This window comes from Balaenoptera acutorostrata, chromosome 3 (genome assembly GCF_949987535.1).
Source record: "Balaenoptera acutorostrata chromosome 3, mBalAcu1.1, whole genome shotgun sequence".
Taxonomy (NCBI): domain Eukaryota; kingdom Metazoa; phylum Chordata; class Mammalia; order Artiodactyla; family Balaenopteridae; genus Balaenoptera; species Balaenoptera acutorostrata.
The window spans coordinates 132,540,521-132,559,886 of record NC_080066.1 but is presented as its reverse complement, the minus strand read 5'-3'; the positions used below and the strand labels follow the sequence as shown (position 1 = coordinate 132,559,886).

The 19,366-nt window shown below is 43.4% G+C and overlaps 1 protein-coding gene across 1 annotated transcript in view; it reads left to right on the top strand.

The window, feature by feature from the left end:
* The window catches only part of NID2 (nidogen 2), an 84,531-nt gene continuing 65,165 nt past the window's right edge, over nucleotides 1–19,366 (top strand). The window contains exons 1-4 of the mRNA XM_007192995.2: nucleotides 1–369; nucleotides 1,045–1,353; nucleotides 10,575–10,807; nucleotides 16,908–17,617. Coding sequence (XP_007193057.2) covers nucleotides 133–369; nucleotides 1,045–1,353; nucleotides 10,575–10,807; nucleotides 16,908–17,617 — 1,489 coding nt within the window. The 5' untranslated portion in view covers nucleotides 1–132. The remainder of the gene's footprint in view (nucleotides 370–1,044; nucleotides 1,354–10,574; nucleotides 10,808–16,907; nucleotides 17,618–19,366) is intronic.

The following is a 19,366-nucleotide window of genomic DNA, read 5'->3' as shown; positions in this document are numbered from 1 at the left end:
GGAGGGCCCGGAGTCCCGCCCCGCCCGGGACCCCGCCGGGATCCAGGTTGGAGGCCAGCACGCCGGGGCTAGTGGGCTGGTTGGCGCGGCCGGGACGCGCTCTGCCGTGGGGCAGCCCAGGGCCGAGAGAGCATGCGGGGGGACCGGGCGGACGAGCGGCCCGCGCTGCCGCCGCCGCCGCCGCCGCCGCTGCTGCTGCTGCTGCTGCTGCTGCTGTCCCGGGCCGCGGCGCTGCACCCGGGCGAGCTCTTCCCCTACGGGCAGTCGCGAGGGGACCAGCTCCTGCAGGAAGGCGACGACGAAAGCTCGGCTGCCGTGAAGCTGGCGCTTCCCCTGCGCTTCTATGAAGCCCAATTCAGCGAACTCTACGTAAGTTTAGCTTCTTCCTGGTGCGGGATTCTGCAGATTTCTTACAGCTTCTGAACAGGCGTCAGTGTAGTGCGGCTCTCAGCGAACCCCTGCCTTCCGAAGGGAGGAAATAGTCCGCACAGTCGGCTGTCCCCGAGCGCCCTCGGAGTGGGACCTGGCTTTGCAGCGATGCTGTTGCCGGACCCTCTGCTTTTCCCTGCTTCAGGGGGGCGGGGGGAGGGGGGGAGGGGTTCAGAATTGTTCGCAGCCGCATAAGCGTCCCAGGCAGAAAAGAAGGAGGGATTGCCAAGCCGGCCAGTGGGGTTTCCAGTTAGGACAGCGATCGGGCTGTGCACGTCTGCAGAGCTGGGTGTTCCCTCCTCGGACCCGTAGCTTTTTTCCAGGGTGTGCGGGAAGTGAGAAGATAACGTGAACGAGTTTTAGGGCTCCTGGACCTATTGCTCCGCGCTTGTGGGGTAGGGGTGATGGGTGGGACGCCGGCTGAAGTTGCGCTGGTCGCACTGAACCAGGAATCGGGCTTCCAGCCGATGGGGAAGGGGGAGCTTCATGCCCTGGGCGGTTCCCTTCCCCCTTTACGGAGCCAGGGTGGGCGCTCGCGTCCGGACCTGTGGTGGCCCTCCTTGGGCTTCCTGCAACGTACGCGACCGTCACACTTTTGTCCCCCTCGTCCCCCAGGTGGTCACCAACGGCATCATCTCCACCCAGGACTTCCCCAGGGAGACCCAGTATGTGGACGATGATTTCCCCACAGACTTCCCGGCCATCGCCCCTTTCCTGGCCGACATCGACACGAGTCACGGCAGGGGCCGCGTCCTTTACCGCGAGGACACCTCCCCGGCGGTGCTGGGCCTGGCCGCCCGCTACGTGGGCGCAGGCTTCCCGCGCTCCGGCGCGCACTTCGCCCCCACCCACGCCTTCCTGGCTACCTGGGAGCAGGTGGGCGCCTACGAGGAGGCCACGCGCTGGGCCCCGCCCTCGGGAGAGGTAAGCGACCAGGGATGCTTGCTTGGCCTCTGTGCCAACCGAGGGATGGGCTTGAATTCTGGGCTGGAACCCAGGGACTGGCTTGAAGTTTTTCCTGAGTCTGCTCTCCCGCTAAACCTGATGTATAGTTTGGTGGCACCAGGGCTGAAGTGGCTCGGAAGGGAAGAAGGCTGTTTTCTCCAAGCTTTCTCTGAGGGTCTGAGAGGTCACTCTTGCAAGGAGAACTGCTTAAGGGATGTGAGTGCCCCAGTGCAGATGCAGAAGGGGTTTATGGTTTGATTGTTTTTAGAATCACCTCATATATACAAGAATTATTTCTAATTATATGTTCATTGAAGGAAACACATCAGAAAATTTTAAAAAGAACAACCACTCATTTTCCTACCACTCAAAGATAACCACTGTTAAAACAGTTTCGTGTGCATCTGCCAGAGCTTTTTCCTATCCATATCTGTATCTATCAATGTCTATTAATGATGAGTTCACATTGCACATACGGTTTTGTAACTTTTTTTTCACTAATTAGTAAACTCTGAATATGTTTAGCTGTCAATAAATATACTTCTACAACATCATTGTTAATGTTTGCATATATTCCATCCAGTGGATTTCTCATTGTGCCCACTGGTCAGCAAGGTTATTTCCAATTTTTCATCATTATATATTTGTGAAGCACTTTTTCTTTTTTAAGCTAAATCTTTGTACCATGTCACTAGTTGATATTCCAGGAAGCGGAATTGGTGGGCCAGAGTGATGCATTTTTTATAAGGTTTTAATAGCCTTTGCCAAATTGCCCTCCAGGTACCGGTTCACATGCTCCGTACTTTACAGGAGACTGCCCTTGATTCCTTGAATAGTCTCTACCTGAGAAAGTGAAACAACGTAAGCTCCCGGTCATTAGGCTTGGCAGCAACATTTGAGGTACTCCAAATGGACATCAGGTGGCGCCAGGGTGGCTTGGCAAAAGGTGAGCTGCCTCACTCCTGGGGTAGGTAAGGGCTTCCTCCTATGAAATTAGACCTGGATCTAAAATGTCAACTCTAAAGGCTGGAACTCTTTGAGTTTATCTCTATTTTAACTCATCAAAGTGATTCTTAGCTATAGAAAGATGACACATATCCTCCGTAGGTTCAGAGAGATTAACTAGCTTGCCCACTCTCAATGAGTGATTCAAGATGGTGGCCATTCTTATTCTGTGCTCCCTGAGTAAGAGGAATATTTCCTAAAGGCTTTACTAAGCAAAGAAGATCTAGAAATACAAGTCATTTGAAGTGATTTTTGCCGTTCATTTTTTTGGGGGTCAGGCAACATCTAGTTTTGTTTACTGAATGACTTTTTTAATGCATAGGTTTGACATTTCAGTTATTCAATTCAACAGAGTACATTCAACTCAAACAAATACACTGAACACCTTCTTTTTTTAAAAAAAAATTTATTTTATATCGGAGTATAGCTGATTAACAATGTTGTGATAGTTTCAGGTGCACAGCAAAGCAACTCAGCCGTACATATACATGTGTCCATTCTCCCCCCAAACTCCCCTCCCATCCAGGCTGCCACATAACATTGAGCAGAGTTCCCTGTGCTGTACAGTAGGTCCTTGTTGGTTATCCATTTTAAATATAGCAGTGTGTACATGTCAGACTCAAACTCCCTAACTATCCCTTCCCCCCTGGTAACGATAAGTTTGTTCTCTAAGTCATTTATACAATGGAATATTACTCAGCCATTAAAAAGAATGAAATAATGCCATTTGCGGCAACATGGATTGTCATACTGAGTGAAGTAAGTCAGAAAGAGAAAGAGAAATATCGTATGCTATCGCTTATATGTGGAATCTAAAAAAAAAAAATGATACAAATGAACTTATTTATAAAACAGGAACAGACTCGTAGACTTTGAGCACCTTCTTTGTTCAGGGCATTGGTCTAGGTGGAGGGTTGGAGAAAGATGAATAAGGTACGTTGCATTCATTAATTCACTTTTGTCCATAAGTTTAAAAAACATTTAAAGTTTAACATACCTATAATACATAGTTTAGAAAATAACGTTTATAATTATACTAACCAGAGGTCACCACTGCTAGTATTTTATTGTGTTTTCTTCCAGTCTTCTTTTCTAAACATATATCTTATATGTGACATATTCATATATGTTTGTGTATGTAAGTAATTTATATTTAAACATAGTTGAGATTTATTCATCCAACAAACTTTTTTGCACTTACTGTATGTCAGGACATGTAGAGACTGTGAAAGGACACATTCTTTACTCCTAAGGATGTCATAGTTTAATAGGGATATTGATTATTATTCAGTATGATAAGTGAAGTAGCATCTTGACTTAAAGAGATTAACTCTACCCCTCCCTTGTTAGGGGAACTGATCTGGGAAAGTTTCGGTGAGCAATTGTCTTTGCATCTGAGTTGAGTAGAGTAGAACATTCCCAATAGAAGAGGTAGCATATGACATATCACCCATGGACTATATTGTATAATGTGTTTGGGGCATCCCATGTGGTATCTTATTACTGAAGAGGAAGGGTGGTGGGACATGAGGCTGGGAAGGCCATGGAGCGGGGGCAGATCATGCTATGCTAGGAGTTTGGACTTGGTTCTTTGGCATTGGGCAGCTTTTGAAGGATTTTAAACAGAAGTTTTTTGTTGTTATTTTATTTTTTAAAGAGAGCTCTTTTTGACTGTATTGAGAAGGTAAGGGTTCAATGGAAAGACTGACTACTTAGACAATTATTATATATGTTGTTTATTCAGGATATCTTGTTAATTCTTATAACAACATTTTATCATGCTGTCTTCCCACAACAATGCTGCATGTTTAAGATAAGTACAGCAAGACTTATTGTTTGCCATACCTAGTAAGTTAAAGCAGTTGTCTAGAATTCTGTACATAGTGAGGCAAAGGCAGGTTTAGAATACAGATTTCTTTTTTTAAAATTTTATTTTATTTATGGCTGTGTTGGGTCCTCATTTCTGCGTGTGGGCTTTCTCTAGTTGTGGCAAGTGGGGGCCACTCTTCATCGCGGTGCGCGGGCCTCTCACTATCGCGGCCTCTCTTGTTGCGGAGCACGGGCTCCAGACGCGCAGGCTCAGTAATTGTGGCTCACAGGCCCAGTTGCTCTGCGGCATGTGGGATCTTCCCAGACCAGGGCTCGAACCCGTGTCCCCTGCATTGGCAGGCAGACTCTCAACCACTGAGCCACCAGGGAAGCCCCTAGATTTCTTGATTCTTAGGTTTTTGTTGTTGTTGCTTTTACCCAGACTTTTCATGCAGGACCCATTTCCTTGGCACAAGTGATGTAGGTAGACACAACAATAGTTGTACCTTTTCCAAAGACTTCCAATAAATGAGGTGTTTTTTTTTTTTATTGTCTCGATGTGATCTTTGTACCAGAAGAGTCCTTGGAACCATATTTCATTCAAAGGAAGAATGAATTTGGAATGAAATTTTCCAAGGACACTACCAACACCTTATTACTTCCAAATTAGTATTCCAATGCTCTTAAGTGAATTCAGCTGCATCTATCTTATTTTTTCAACAGAGAAAGACAACGTTGAGCTGAGTGAGAGGAATCGGAGAGTTGAGCAGTTGCACAGAATCTCTGGGGTGATGAAGTCACACTAGAGCTTTAGGATTCCAATTTTATCAGGGCTTATTTGAAACTGAAAATTATAATACAGACCAGGTGACTTTACTTTTCTCAGTTTCATCTGCAGCATGGGAATAATGCTTCTGATGTGAAGATAATGACAATAAAAAACATTTTGAAAGAAGTGGTTTATGAAAGGTTATCCAGTGACTTTGGAAGCAATGCTCCAGCCTCAGTCTTAATTTCCTAATCTGTAAAATGAAGTAGCAACGCCTACCTTACGGGACTGTTGTGAGAATTCACTAAGGTGACATTTTAAAGTAGCCATTATGGTCCCTTAGACTCAGCAAGTGCATATGCTCAGCCAATCTGTGTTCCCCTAGATTGAGTTGATGGGACCAGATTCTGGTTCTTTTATTTCTCTATTTCTCTGTCTTGTAAGGATGCTGTGATGTAAGTCCTCTACTTTAGGACTCTTTAAATACAAGCTTTTCTAAATTCCAACTTCTGTCTAGGCCTTTTTATGGTGGGGGCAGAGTGGGGGAAGATTTGTAGAATCCATCTCTTTTCTAATTAAAATCAATCTTCAGACATTGCCATATGCTGAGTTGGCTTCAGAATTTGTTTCATTTAGAAAGGAGATATTCTGTTTGAAGAGAGGATGTTTCTTTAATTACCCACATTGAAGTTTCTTCTGAATACTCTGAAGAGCTCTGTGACATGAGTTCTCGTTTTAATAGTTCTTTGGAGATAGATTTTGGCAAGCAATAATCTACTTTGCTTGAAGGACTGTGTGAATTCTACATGGCCTTCTTAAACCTTGGCATACTAACTTCATGTTGCAGAGTTACTGGAAATTTGAAGATATCAGAGGAATGGCATCTTTACCATTTAAAACTATTTCAGATGTTGCCCTTTCTCGACATGGATGTTCGTGGTGGGTGTGACAGGATGCGGTACCTGATACTGCAAGAATATCAAGGTGTTATTGCATCTAAAAACATATCACCAAATGGTGTTTATCAACTCACTCTATCTGAGACTCCTTGAACTGTCCTAGGTACTTCACAGAGCAAAGTCATGGTATTGACCTTCAAAGAACTTATGGGCAGGAGACATACTGCCCATATGTTTACTTTAGCTGTGTTTTTTTTCCGGAGGTGGGGTAGGTGAGACTGTTGTTTTGTTGTTGGTTGAAGGATGAAGGGGGATAGGGAACTGGGCTACATAGATCTGTGTGGTACAGGGAATGCATTGTTGACCTGTATTAAGTTGGGCTGAAAGAATGGATATTGAGAATGGGGCAGCAGGACAGATTGTTCTGGCCTAGGGTGTGTCCTGGGAGAAGGCCAAGACAGCTGAGGCTGGAGAAATGGATGAAGGCAGGTGTGGTGCAGTAACATAAGATAAGCAGAAGACTTCCCAATGGAGGCTTCACCATGGGGAGGGAGGCATGCTGACTTGTTTCAAGGAATGCTAGTCATTGACAGAGAGGGTTGGATCCAGGGAGAAAATGAGAGGTAAAAGCAGGACACTGTTGTAGCTTTTTGAGCTCTGAAGCTGAGGTCCAGAAGAGGGGAGGTCTACAGTCTACCTGAAAGAGTTTAGCCTCTGTCTGAGATATAGCTCTGCAGACATAGAGAACAGAGACATATACGGAAATTGGTTAAAGAAATGCTGAAGTTTTGCTAAAGACTAAGTGTCAGGAAGGTTATAATATTAGTGATGTGATAGTACTGAGCATTTATTTTTGAATTTTTGGCAGGATCTGTAGGATTTAGGGAAGAAAGAAATGAACGCGGGAAAATCATGCATATGACAGTGACCTATAGGTAACGGGAGATGGAGAAATATACTAAGGAATGGAGATTACTGTTCACACCAAACACTGGAGGCCAGAAGTCAATGACGCTATGACTGTAGAGAGCATGTGACCCTAGAGAAGAAAGAGAAGAGAACTTTGTGACGTGTGTCGGAGACACCCTACTTCTTAATTTTCATTGTAGTTTTTGTAAACCACTCTAGGCAAACCCCTTTGGGACATGGATGTCACCGTTGTGATTTTTTTGGCCAGATGGCTGAAATTAATTAAATCAGTTGCAAAAATCAGGAGCTCATTGAGGGGCATGTTTCCTATTTATCAGCCTGGCTCTGCCAAGCATCAAGTCAACACTGATTAACAATGTCCCACACCTGGGAGGGAGAGCCCAGCGCTGCCTGATTTCTGCTGAGGGCTCTGGCTTTTCTCTCTTTCTGATAACAGGATGGCAGACCTTGAAGCTCCGAAGCACTGGCCCTGCTCCTCTTCCTCCCTGGGATCCTGAGGGAGTTGGGAACTGGTGACCCTTTTGTGGGGTTTGGCAGCCCATCTGAGACTTTCCCTTCAGGGACAGAGCATGTGGGGTTCTTGCAAAGACTTTTCTCCAGGAATGTGAAGACCTTTCCGGTCTGGAAGCCTGTCAAGGAGTGCTCCTGGGGGAGGAGCCCTGCAGGACATCACGAAGAGAGCTCTTTAGCGATTAGATGTAGAATTTTGTGGAACGGAGAGAACTTTAAAAGTGATCATTTGGTATGCGGGTGGTTTTTAAACAGCCAAACTTTTTTGGCCGGTCTCTGGGATCCTATATTCTATTTAAAATTCTTCTATTTGCCTATTTCGGTGGAGACAAGTAGATTAAATAAATGCTTGCCACCTGTAGTAAGTGCTTGTCTCAGGATGGCATATAAAAGACATTGAATAAATTTTCATTGAAATGAACTTGTTGACTGGCTGAAAGAATGAATAAAATAAAGTGCTGAATACCCAGACCCCACAGTAAAAAGCCAGACTCTCCCCTTCACAGCTCTGTTTACTTTTTCCCTCCCCTCCCATCCCCTTCAATTCCTTCACAATCTATGGGACCTCCTTATCTTATAGAATTTCTCTAGACTTAGAACCAGGATTCCTCCTATCTGACGTTTATTGTGGGCAATCAATGCCAGGAACTTTGAAAGCTTTGCTTTTTAAAACAGAATCTGTCTCCTTCCTTAATTACCTTTCTTTCTCTAGTTGAACTTTATTTGGACTAAAGTAAAACTGAAGTTATTGAATCTCCATTAATCGATGATGTACTGAATAGCATATACTCTGTATAGACATGATACAGGACAGCCTTTGTTTACATTTGGCATAAGTTATGGCTTCCGAGCTTTGAGAAATTCTAGAAAACATCCCTTGCCTTTTGTTTTTGGAAAAGTCAGGCTTTCCGGATGAAGCAATCAACAACGACAACAGTAACAATATATGAACACTGCCCCCTGCCCCCCATCATTAAGTTTCTGAACTTAAAGAAAGAAAGAAAAGCAAAAACCCAAGCCAAGCAAGGTGACCTTTTCTGTGTTGGAGATCTAAAAGAAAGTTTGGATAGTATTTTGGTTTTTTTCTGGAAAAGCATTTTAACACCTGAATTTCTTTGTCTTGTAAGCAAACCCTCAAAACTGTACTTTGAAATTAAACATAAGAAAGAAGAATCAACACTAGGAAAGAGCTTGACCACCGTATGGGGAAGGACCCAGGACAGGACAAAATGCAGGCCCTTGCCTCTTATTTGCTGTTTCATTTAGTAAAATGTGATGTGCTTCTCTCTGCCTAATTTTGTCTGTCTAGCAAAATGGGGAAACCGTGCTACTTATCAGTAAATAACGTTTCTAGGAGCCACATTGTTTAGGAAGTGGTGGTATTTATAAATACCTCCCCTGCTGCCTGCTAAATTGTAAACGGAGTGGGATTTAGTGAGAGAGGTGTTCTCAGAGACCTTAATATAACATCTTTATTAAGATACTCAAGCACCATTAACTGATCATTTGGGTGGGGGGAGATAGCTGGATGTAGGTAAAGGCAAAAATGTGTCTTGTTGAAAATACAAGAGTAAGTTGAACTTTAAGGAGTGATTCTACAAGGACCTGGGTGCTGAGTCTGTGGCTAACTCAGGCTCCTGGCCTCTCTTTCTGGTCTGCTTTGGCTTCTGCAGTGTTTATTAATGTTCACAGGCAGCCTCTGCAACGCCTCCCCACCCCAGCCCTTAAGGTGTTGGGTCCACGCCCTCCTCTCTGGCCTCCACTACCTCCTCCAGCAATTCTCCTAGAATCCCAGCCATGGCTGCTTCCCTGTCCTAAGCTCTGAGACTGTCCTGGGCAGCGGCTGCGTCCTTTGTTCCTTGGCCTTTTTGTGCCAAGCATACTGTCGAGTGCTTAGTAGGCACCTGGCTGTTTGAAGTAATGTACAAATGAATTAATGAACTGAGTTTACAAACATGTAAGCAGCTAACCGGGCAAAACGAGGTGAGTGCTAACTTGAAACACTAAGATGCTGCAGAGGGTCAGAGAACAGCAATAAATCTACAGGGAATCGCAAAACCCCTCAGAGGGGCGGCATTAGAAGGTCAGGAGTGTTTCCAGGCACAGGAAAACGTGAGCAAATGTGCGGAAGCATCAAAGTACATGGGGCAAATGGACAATATTAAATAATCTGGTGGAGATGCAGGGGATCTGAGCCTGAGAAGAGAGTTTGCAGCTTATAAATCACCTGAGATGGCCGGCCAAGGAGTGGTTGGGACAGCCTGGTGGTGCAGGGCAGGGACCCTGGCCGGCCTGCCACCGCATACTAGTAGCCTGACCTTAGGCAGATCTCTTAGCCCCTATGTCTTTGTTTCCTCATCTGAGAAATGAGGGTAGGGTAACTCTGGTGCTGGTGTCAAAAGGTAGATGGGGGCTTCCCTGCTGGTGCAGTGGTTAAGAATCCGCCTACCAATGCAGGGGACATGGGTTTGAGCCCTGGTCCAGGAAGATCCCACATGCCACAGAGCAACTAAGCCCATGCGCCACAACTACTGAGCCCGCGTGCCACAACTACTGAAGCCCATGTGCCTAGAGCCCGTGCTCTGCATGCAACAAGAGAAGCCACCACAGTGAGAAGCCCGCACACCACAACAAAGAGTAGTCCCCACTCGCTGCAACTAGAGAAAGCCTGTGCGCAGCAACGAAGACCCAACACAGCCAAAAATAAATAAATAAAATAAATTTATAAAAACAAAAAAGGTAGATGGAAGAGAATAGAGAGTAAGGCTTTGGGAACAGTAAGGAGGCCTTTTGATCAGCCAGTGCCTCATACCACCCCTGCCCATAATGGGCATTCAATAAATAAGTGAATGAGTGAATGAATGAATGAATGAATGATCCAGATGAGTGCCCAGGGCAGAAAACTAGGGCAGTGGCTGTGGGAATGTACAAATTAATTTTGCTACTTGCTCTCAGCTCTGAAAGAAGTTTGGATGAAAGAAGTTTGAAACCTTAAAAAATAGCTTTATTTTTTTTAACCAGTGTTTTTTTTTTACCTATGCATATTTCAACTATTAATCTAAATTGACAAAAGATGATTATGACAATAATATAGCTTATGTAATTATGTTTATAACTTGGAGAGGAAATTTAAAAGAATATTATGTGTAAAAACAATTTAGAGAAATCCTGAGAAGGGGGACAACCCTTTGCATTTTATAATGCTTTGCTTGCATTTTGGGGTTTTTTTTTGTTTTTTGTTTGTTTTATTAAGAATATTTTCTATTTTTTTTCCACAGCTGAATACTTTCCAAGCAGTTTTGGCATCTGATAAGTCTGACACCTACGCCCTCTTTCTTTATCCTGCCAATGGCCTTCAATTCTTTGGAACCCGCCCCAAAGAATCTTACAATGTCCAGCTCGAGCTTCCAGCCCGGGTGGGCTTCTGCAGAGGGGAGGTCGATGACCCGAAGAGAGAGGGACCATACTTCAGCTTGACTAGCACTGAACAGTCTGTGAAAAATCTCTACCAGTAAGTAACATAGGGCTTACGCCCTTTCCTGTTGGAATGTAAAGACCCTTAGGAGCTACCTAAACTTGAGTGGCCCTACCCATTAAATATCATCTCCGTGGTTTCTAAGCAAGGGGTCAGATCAAAACCAGGAACTAGGCTAGACCCTGGGAGGAGCACGTTGACCAAAATATAAACAGTCCTTTATTTTTCCTGCCCTATTGGCTATAGATACCGGAAACAGAACTGTGTGTGTGTGTGTGTGTGTGTGTGTGTGTGTGTGTGTGTGAGCACAGCCACTGAGGCTTGCTATGGAAAACATTGCCCTTGGAACCACATAAAAATACCCAGTAATACAACTGCCCAGGTTGAGGTTTTTCCAGGTTAATCGTTTCACAGCTGGAGACGTTGTGAGTTAGTCTTTTGGACGGAGAGGTGTTAAAAGTTAAGAGTACTGTAATTTGGAAAAAAAAAAGGAAAACCAAACAAACAGATTGGTAGATTTTTGGAAGTCTCAGGATTTCTCAGTGGCCTCATTATCTGAAATCGTCCGGAGGGTTTTCCATGCAATGCCTGGGACCAGGCACATTCCTTAGTCCCATCACATAAACTCACTCTGCTCGTGCACATCGTGCCCAGTATCTGGGTTAGCACCTGTTGATATTTAATAATTTCCAGGCTCTAAAAAAAAATCTCTGCTTTTATCCCTTCCCTGAATACTGGTCTAGAAGCCAGACGGAATATATTGGTTACCTGGCCTCCCTTGGTGCCTCTAAGTTTCGTTACATGATTCCTGGGTATTGGAACATCTTACACTTTTGCATGCCATCTGCTTTACTCAGAGACCAGAGAGCGGGCCCTACAACCAAATAGGGTTACTCAGAGCTGACATTTATTGAGAGCTTACTGTATGCCAACCTTGTGCTAAACACTTTATAGAAGTTCTCTTAATTAAAACTCAACAAGAATCTCAGGGGGTAAGTTCTTCTCTTTTCTCAATGTGACACATGAGCTTAGGGAAGTTAAGTTGCCTATAATCTCAAAGTTATGAAGTGGCAAAGCCAAAATTCAACCTCAAGTCTGGAGCTCTGAACTACTTATTTTATGCTGAATCCTGGCCTGCTTTCCCCTTCTCATGACTCATGTCGGACATCTTTTGAGCTCCACCAAGGTTGCCTTTTAGTCTTGACTCTGGAGAAAACTTAGCTCCTTGTTTTCTGTCCCCTGGTTCCACCCTCCTCTTCTACTCTGGAGCCCATAGGTTCTCTGCCTCTCAGACATTATCGAGAGCTCACCATGGGCCAAGGGCTGGAAAGAGAAAGATGTCTAAGGCCCAGGCCCTGCACGCAAGCAACCTGCACTCTCCTAGAGCAAACGGACAAACTACAGTTCCAGAGCATGGGAGTAAGTGCTAACACCTCCTCAGGGTACAGGAGGCAGTGAGGGCCGAAAAGCCGGAGGGAAAAAGCAGGCGTGTTCCCCCCACCATAGCCGTAATGGCCTCTAAGAACTCACACAGACACACGCACGCACACACGTACACATATACACCACTTCCACTTACCTCCCTCCACGCCTACCTCATCTTTATCTTTCATTCTTCATAGAAACCTCTGAGTTGCTTGATTGAAAGTGGAAGATATGGGGCCAAAATGACCAGCAGAGGAATTTTTCTTTAGTAGAATCTGTACTTAGTATAAAAACGAAAATAAAGTACAAACAATGCCGAGAAATGTGAAATAGAAGTAAAAATTACCCATTCTCACTACTTCAAGTGATAACCATTATTAACAGTCATTCCAGAATTTTAGGTTTATGCAAAACCTTTTTCAAAACCAAAATGGTTCTTTTGTTATATATATGGCATCTTCCCATTTATCACTGTCTATGGGTGTCTTTCAGTAAGATATCTGTTATATTATTATTTGAACGCTATAAAACATGGCATCATATATAGCCTGTATTATTAAGACAATAACTTATTGATGAACATTTAACTTATTTCTGGTTTTTCCTTTTATAATTATTGTTTCAGTAAACAAAATAATACACATTGCTCAGATGCTCATTTGTCTTAAAGGTAAATTCTTGAAAGTAGAATTGCTGAGAAAGGATATATGCAGTGTAACATTTTAATGTATGCTAACCACCTGCCCTTCAGAAACCCTGCACCAACTTACATTCTCACCAGTAAGGAGGGCTGTGATCAACAGTGTCTGTTTCCTACAAGCTTCTAATCTTTCTAGTATTTGTGAATCTGATAGGTGTAAAATGTTCATATTTTCACTCTAATTTCTTTGATTACTAGTAAAACTGAACACCTTTTCATATGGTTAATAGCCATTTCTTTGCTATTTTCTATTGAGGTGTTTACAAAGACCTTTAACAAATAAGAAAAAACCTAGTAAAGATATTTCCTGTCAAATGCTGTGAATATTTTTATCCAGTTGTTCATCTTTAAAGTTAGTTATGATCTAGAAGGTATAAGTTTAGGGTTGTCAAAGTTATTGGCCTTTTCCTTTATGATTTCAGGTCTTGGTATTATTCTTAGAAAGGCCTTCTGTACCTCCAAATTATAGAAATGTTCCTCAATTTAATCTTCTATTTTACATTTATTTATTTATTTATTTATCTGGGGTGTGTGTGTGTGTGTGTGTGTGTGTGTGTGCGTGTGTGTGTTTACTGAAGTATAGTTGATTTACAATGTTGTATTAGTTTCAGGTGTACAGCAAAGTGATTCAGATATATATATATATTTTTTTTCAAATTCTTTTCCATTATAGGGTATTACAAGATACTGAATATAGTTCCCTGTGCCATTCAGTAGGTCCTTATTGGTTATCGATTTTATACATAGTAGTGTGTATATGTTAATCTCAAACTCCTAATTTATCCCTCCCCTCCTTTCCCCTTTGGTAACCATAAGTTTGTTTTCTATGTCTGTGGGTCTGTTTCTGTTTTGTAAATAAGTTTAGTTGTATCTTTTTTTTTTTTTTTAAGATTCCATATATAAGCGATATCATGTGATATTTGTCTTTCTCTGCCTGGCTTACTTCACTTAGTATGATAATCTCTAGGTCCATCCATGTTGCTGCAAATGGCATTATTTCATTCTTTTTTATGGCTGAGTAGTATTCCATTATATATATGTACCACATCTTCTTTATCCATTCATCTGTCAATGGACATTTATGTTGGTTCCATGTCTCGGCTATTGTCAATAGTGCTGCAATGAACATTGGGGTGCATGTATCTTTTTGAATTATAGTTTTCTCCAAATATATGCCCAGGAGTGAGTGGGATTGCAGGATCATATGGTAACTCTATTTTTAGTTTTTTTTTTTAATTTTTTTTTTTTTTTTTTTTTTATTTATGGCTGTGTTGGGTCTTCGTTTCTGTGCGAGGGCTTTCTCCAGTTGCGGCGAGCGGGGGCCACTCTTCATCGCGGTGCGCGGGCCTCTCACTATCGCGGCCTCTCTTGTTGCGGAGCACAGGCTCCAGACGCGCAGGCTCAGTAGTTGTGGCTCACGGGCCTAGTTGCTCCGCGGCATGTGGGATCTTCCCAGACCAGGGCTCGAACCCGTGTCCCCTGCATTAGCAGGCAGATTCTCAACCACTGCGCCACCAGGGAAGCCCTATTTTTAGTTTTTTAAGGAACCTCCATACTGTTTTGCATAGTGGATGTTATCAATTTACATTCCCACCAACAGTATAGGAGGGTTCCTTTTTCTCCACACCCTCTCCAGCATTCATTAGTTAAAATTTCAGAAATATGCAGAAAAGTGGAGGGAGTCATCTAGATTTACAAGCTGTTGACATTTTGCCATCTTCATCATTTTTTTTCTTTTTTGCATAAGTGATTTAAAGTAAGTGACACACAGCATGCCATTCACTCCTCAATGCTTCAGTAGGCATCTATAAAAAATAAAGTTATCCTCCTAGTCAATGGAATTGTTGTCTTCCTCAAACTTGTCTCATAATTATAAGCTCAGAGGTCATAAATTATATAATTCATAGTGTGTTTGTCATAACTCTTCTTCTGCACATTTAAATATGAATGTACACATTTCTATTTTTTGAGATTATACTTTTCTACCTCCTGGAAGACAGTAGTTACTAAGTACTTATTACACGCAGGGCCCCATGCTGAACATTTTACGTGATTTTCTAACTTAATCTTCCTAACAACCCAGGGAGGAAGGCACTGTCATCTCATTTTGTAGCCTTGTTTTCCTTTCTAGGAAATAAATTAAGTTCTTTCTGTCGCTAAGCTTTCCAAATGACCTTGGATTTTAGGATAAACTCAAACTGGCTACTTTCTCATCATGCACAATGACAAAAGCCAGGGTAGTGATTTATATTTAATTAGAAGATTATTTTATTTAGCTTTTATCTGTCATAATTTGTATTTTCCTACTCTTTTAAGCTTTTATAGTTTTCTGTTTCTGACTTCAAGAAGAAATTTCACAGCTGCAACACCTCTGATGTGATAATAAACTCAACATCCTCAGATCTTCAGAATTCTCTCTTATCGTCTTTAGCGTTCCTTGCTTGCTTGCCAAAAAGCACTGGCATTAATTCTTAGAACCGACCAAGTCTACATAGCATACTGCACAAAGGATCACAGTTTTGCTTTCTATGCTCCTGTTTCCCTGAACTAATTACAACAGCAGCAGTGGCAAAAACAACAATATGCAAGGGGGTGGGGATTGATTGATTGATTCTTGGAATTGTGTTAAAAATATTATTGCTATGGAAATCCACATGAATATGATGAGTACCAACCTAAATGAGCAAAAGTCTCTTGTCCCTATATGACTCAATGAATTTCCTGTTGTCTTATTAGTCATTAACTGATTTCTCATGGACTGACTTTTGAGGAAATCCCACAGCATGAGAGACTTGGAGCCTGGTGTTTGGGCCATATGCCAGAGAGTACAGAAATGGGTGTATTCAAGCCAGCCAGACCCTTTGTTCCTTCAGGTTTTTTCTTATTTTTTTGGAAATTGTGTATGGGGTTATCCTCTTTGGAATGTATCACTGACTAAAATGATGGATCGCTGGGATATTTGGAAGGCTGAATGGAGCCCGTGTTCTTTTCTAGTGGGGGAAACGCGTGAGCTCCCTGGCTGCAGATGTTTCTGGATACCTCTCACCTGTGACCCGTGGCAGTTTGATTAACTTGCTTTCTTATTTTCCCCTTAACTTTGTTCTACATTTGCTCAACATTTTTGAGACTTAGGCATTTCTATTTGAATTTTTTGACATGGCTTCACCAGTCTCTGTGAATTAGTTGATTGATTAATCCACGTGACTAAACCCCAAAATGTCTCTAACATTCTGTAATGTAGAGTAAGATAATTAGGATGTGGATTGACTCTAGTGTATTAGCTTTCTGACATAATGTGGATGTTCAGAACACGGGCTTTGGTGGTAGTGCTGAATTCAAGTCCAGCTCTGTCAGTTATTAATTGTACAACCTTAAGAAGATTAATCTCTCTAAACCTGTTTTCTCCTCTGAAAAACTGGGCATGATCACTTCCCCTACCTTGCAAGTTGTGTTGAAGAATGTTAAACACTTGGCATGTAACTAACTCTCAAATAAAAAATATTGTTTAAGAGTTTGGCAAAAATGTTTAAGCATATGTTTTCTTGAGTTTGTTAAAAGTAGAGGAAGGATAAAATATTCCCACATTCCCTATTTGTTTTCAAATAGCCATTTAGATAAAACATGTAGAGCAGAATTCTGATTTGAGGGTCTGGCAATTCTGATTTGAGGGTCTGGCATAAAACATGTAGAGCAGAATTCTGATTTGAGGGTCTGGCAACTCTGATTTGAGGGTCTGGCATAAAACATGTAGAGCAGAATTCTGATTTGAGGGTCTGGCATTCGGTAGACACATGGCCTTTGAAACCCATTGTTAAATAAGAGGTAGTTTACATCAAAATTCCAGTATAATCTTTAGTTACCGTGTAAGTCTGGTTTTATTTGGGTTTCCTGCCAGTGAAAACTCTGAATCTGATCTTAATAGTCTTTCAGTTTTAAAATAAATTGCTCGCCTTTGTGGGAAGGTGGTGGATGGACACTTTTGTGACAATGTCCTGTTTCCTTTTTATTTAGACACAGCAACCTGGGGATTCCTGGAGTGTGGGCCTTTCATATCGGCAGCACCTCCCCGTTGGACAATGTCAGGCCAGCGACAGTTGGAGGAGACCTTTCGAAAGCCCAACCTTCGGCTCCCCTGGGACATTCCTTCAGCCGTGCTGCGGCCCTCGAGGGTGACTACACTGAGGACAATTTGGATTATTATGATGAGAACGAGGAGGACGTCGAATACCTGCCCGGTGAGCCAGAGGAGGCATCGAATGGTCGCAGCACAGTCGATGTTTCCTTCCACTCGGAAGCTGATTCGAGGCTGTTAGGAGGTGGGATCTCTCCACCAGATTCTGAGCTGGCCTCCCCTTTGCCACGTCCAACATCTAGGGATGGGCCTGAAACAGACTCTGCCACCTTGAACCCTCCAACCAAAGAGGGGAGACCTCAGGGGGAGACAGATGCCCCGGATTTAAGAGGCCAAGTTGAGTCTTCTGAACAGCCAGCGACCACAGTCCCTGCTCCAGCAGAGACTGGAGAGTCACTGGATCCTTCCCAGCAAGCCCCGCCTCCCTACCCAGATGGACGGGCACAGCCTGCAGACAGAGATGTTCCTCCAGCCCATCCAGGAGGAGAGGCGGTTCTTCCAAATTACCCCGGGCCGGATCACGCTCCACCCCTGGGTCGCAGGAGGCAAGTGGTCGGGGTGGAGGACGACATCAGTTCCAACACTGAGGGTAAGTGGGTTTGAACCCTGGGTACTAAGCATTCATTGAAACAAGGCTGGTCTTCCAGAGAGTCGTGAATTTTCTCTCAAGCGAGTTGAGGGAAGAGTTTCGCAAAAAGAAGCTTGGGACTGATTTCTAAAACCCATTGTTTCAGGAGATAGAGTATCTTTCCTTTGCCAAAGAAATCTTGGCAGGCAAATTCTGTTTGGAATCTCTTGACCATTACTAATGTTTTATTTATTTATTTATTTATTTATTTTTAAAATGGGCCTCATGAATCCCGTGGGGAAGAACTGGGGTTGCTCGTGCCAGCTGTGCTCTCACGTGGAATGAAGTTATTTCAGTCTGAAAGTTCAGCAAAGGTAAAGCGTTTTGAGGCTTCGCACACATTACGGGAATGGAGGGCTTCAGGCTTTAGTTTCAAGCAGCGGGTTGTGCTGGCTCGGATGAACATTCCGGATTCTTCCTCTGTGATGGGATGACCCCGGTGCTCCCCTCGCTTGGAGACACGGCGGTGGGGTGTGGGAGAGGGGACCCCTGGGGAGAGAAAACCGCGAACCACCTGTGTCTTGTCAATTCTGGTTCACGGCTGTGCAGCTGTGCTAGTCAGCTCCCCGGAGACTTGCCCTCATTTCATGACTCACTGACCAGAGCGAGGGGCCAGCAGAGAAATGCCCAGGGGAGGTGATGATTAATTAATACAGACACGGAGCCCATGTCACCTTCTACTGAAGGCGAGGCTTGTCATGTCAGCTCTTTCTTCCCAGTCAGAGATGTAAACACCTGAATGGGAAACTGGCCACAGATTCATCCCATTTGTTCCAGGGACTGCTCATCTGACCTCTGACGGGAGGAGAGAGGTCAGAGGTGAAAGCGTTCTTTAGGACCTTTGTGTTTTTCCTTCACCTTTTCTGTTTCCCATACTTTTTATGGTAAAACAGGTTGACCTAGCAGAGGGTCTTCCAGGTGGTTCTGCTGTGGTCCTGATCTGCAAGAATTTGCTTGATGAAGCCCTTCTTTCAGGAGAGGTGAAACTGTTTTGTGACTGAGGCGGCATTGTGTAATGATTACAGGGAGAACGTCGGTGTAGGTTTGAATCCTGGCTGTCACGCTGGCTGGGTGACACTTTATGTAGCCTCCAAACCTCCAGTTTCTCCTAAATTTGTCGAGAGGATTAAAAGAGATAACGAAGTTCTTAAGCTAGCGTCTGTACTAGTTGGATCTTAATAAATGGTGGCTGCTGTTACTAATTATAGAGGATTTAAAGCAGTGGGAATGGGGGTGGGGCGGTAGACAATGAAGAGCAGGCTTGTTAAATACTTGTGCCTTAATTTGTGCCTAAGGACCACATTTCTCTCAAGTTGAAGATGTGAAGTTTATTGGAAGGCGTCAGAACCTTCACACCCTTCTGATAGTCTCCTGAGTTTTCAGCATAAGTGCCGTATATCTAAACAAAATGTAAAGCCAAGTATCAAAGACACTTTGATCAAAGAGATTTTGAGGTAAATATGTGCTCCTATGTGGTCTTTTCATTTGTGGGTTGTGATTTCCTGCCCTGGGAAGAGCTTGGAATATTAGAAAGCAGATCCCTGCAGTGAGTTGTTAAAGGGTTAAGAAGAAGGGGCTGCACATCCTGCTTTGAACTGTGAAGGGCTGCAAAAGCTGGAATAGCTGTAGGGGTCTAGGGAACTGGCCGTAGAGAAAAACAGGCAGCAGCCAGAACCCTCGTGGGGCATGAACTATGTATGATATTTATCA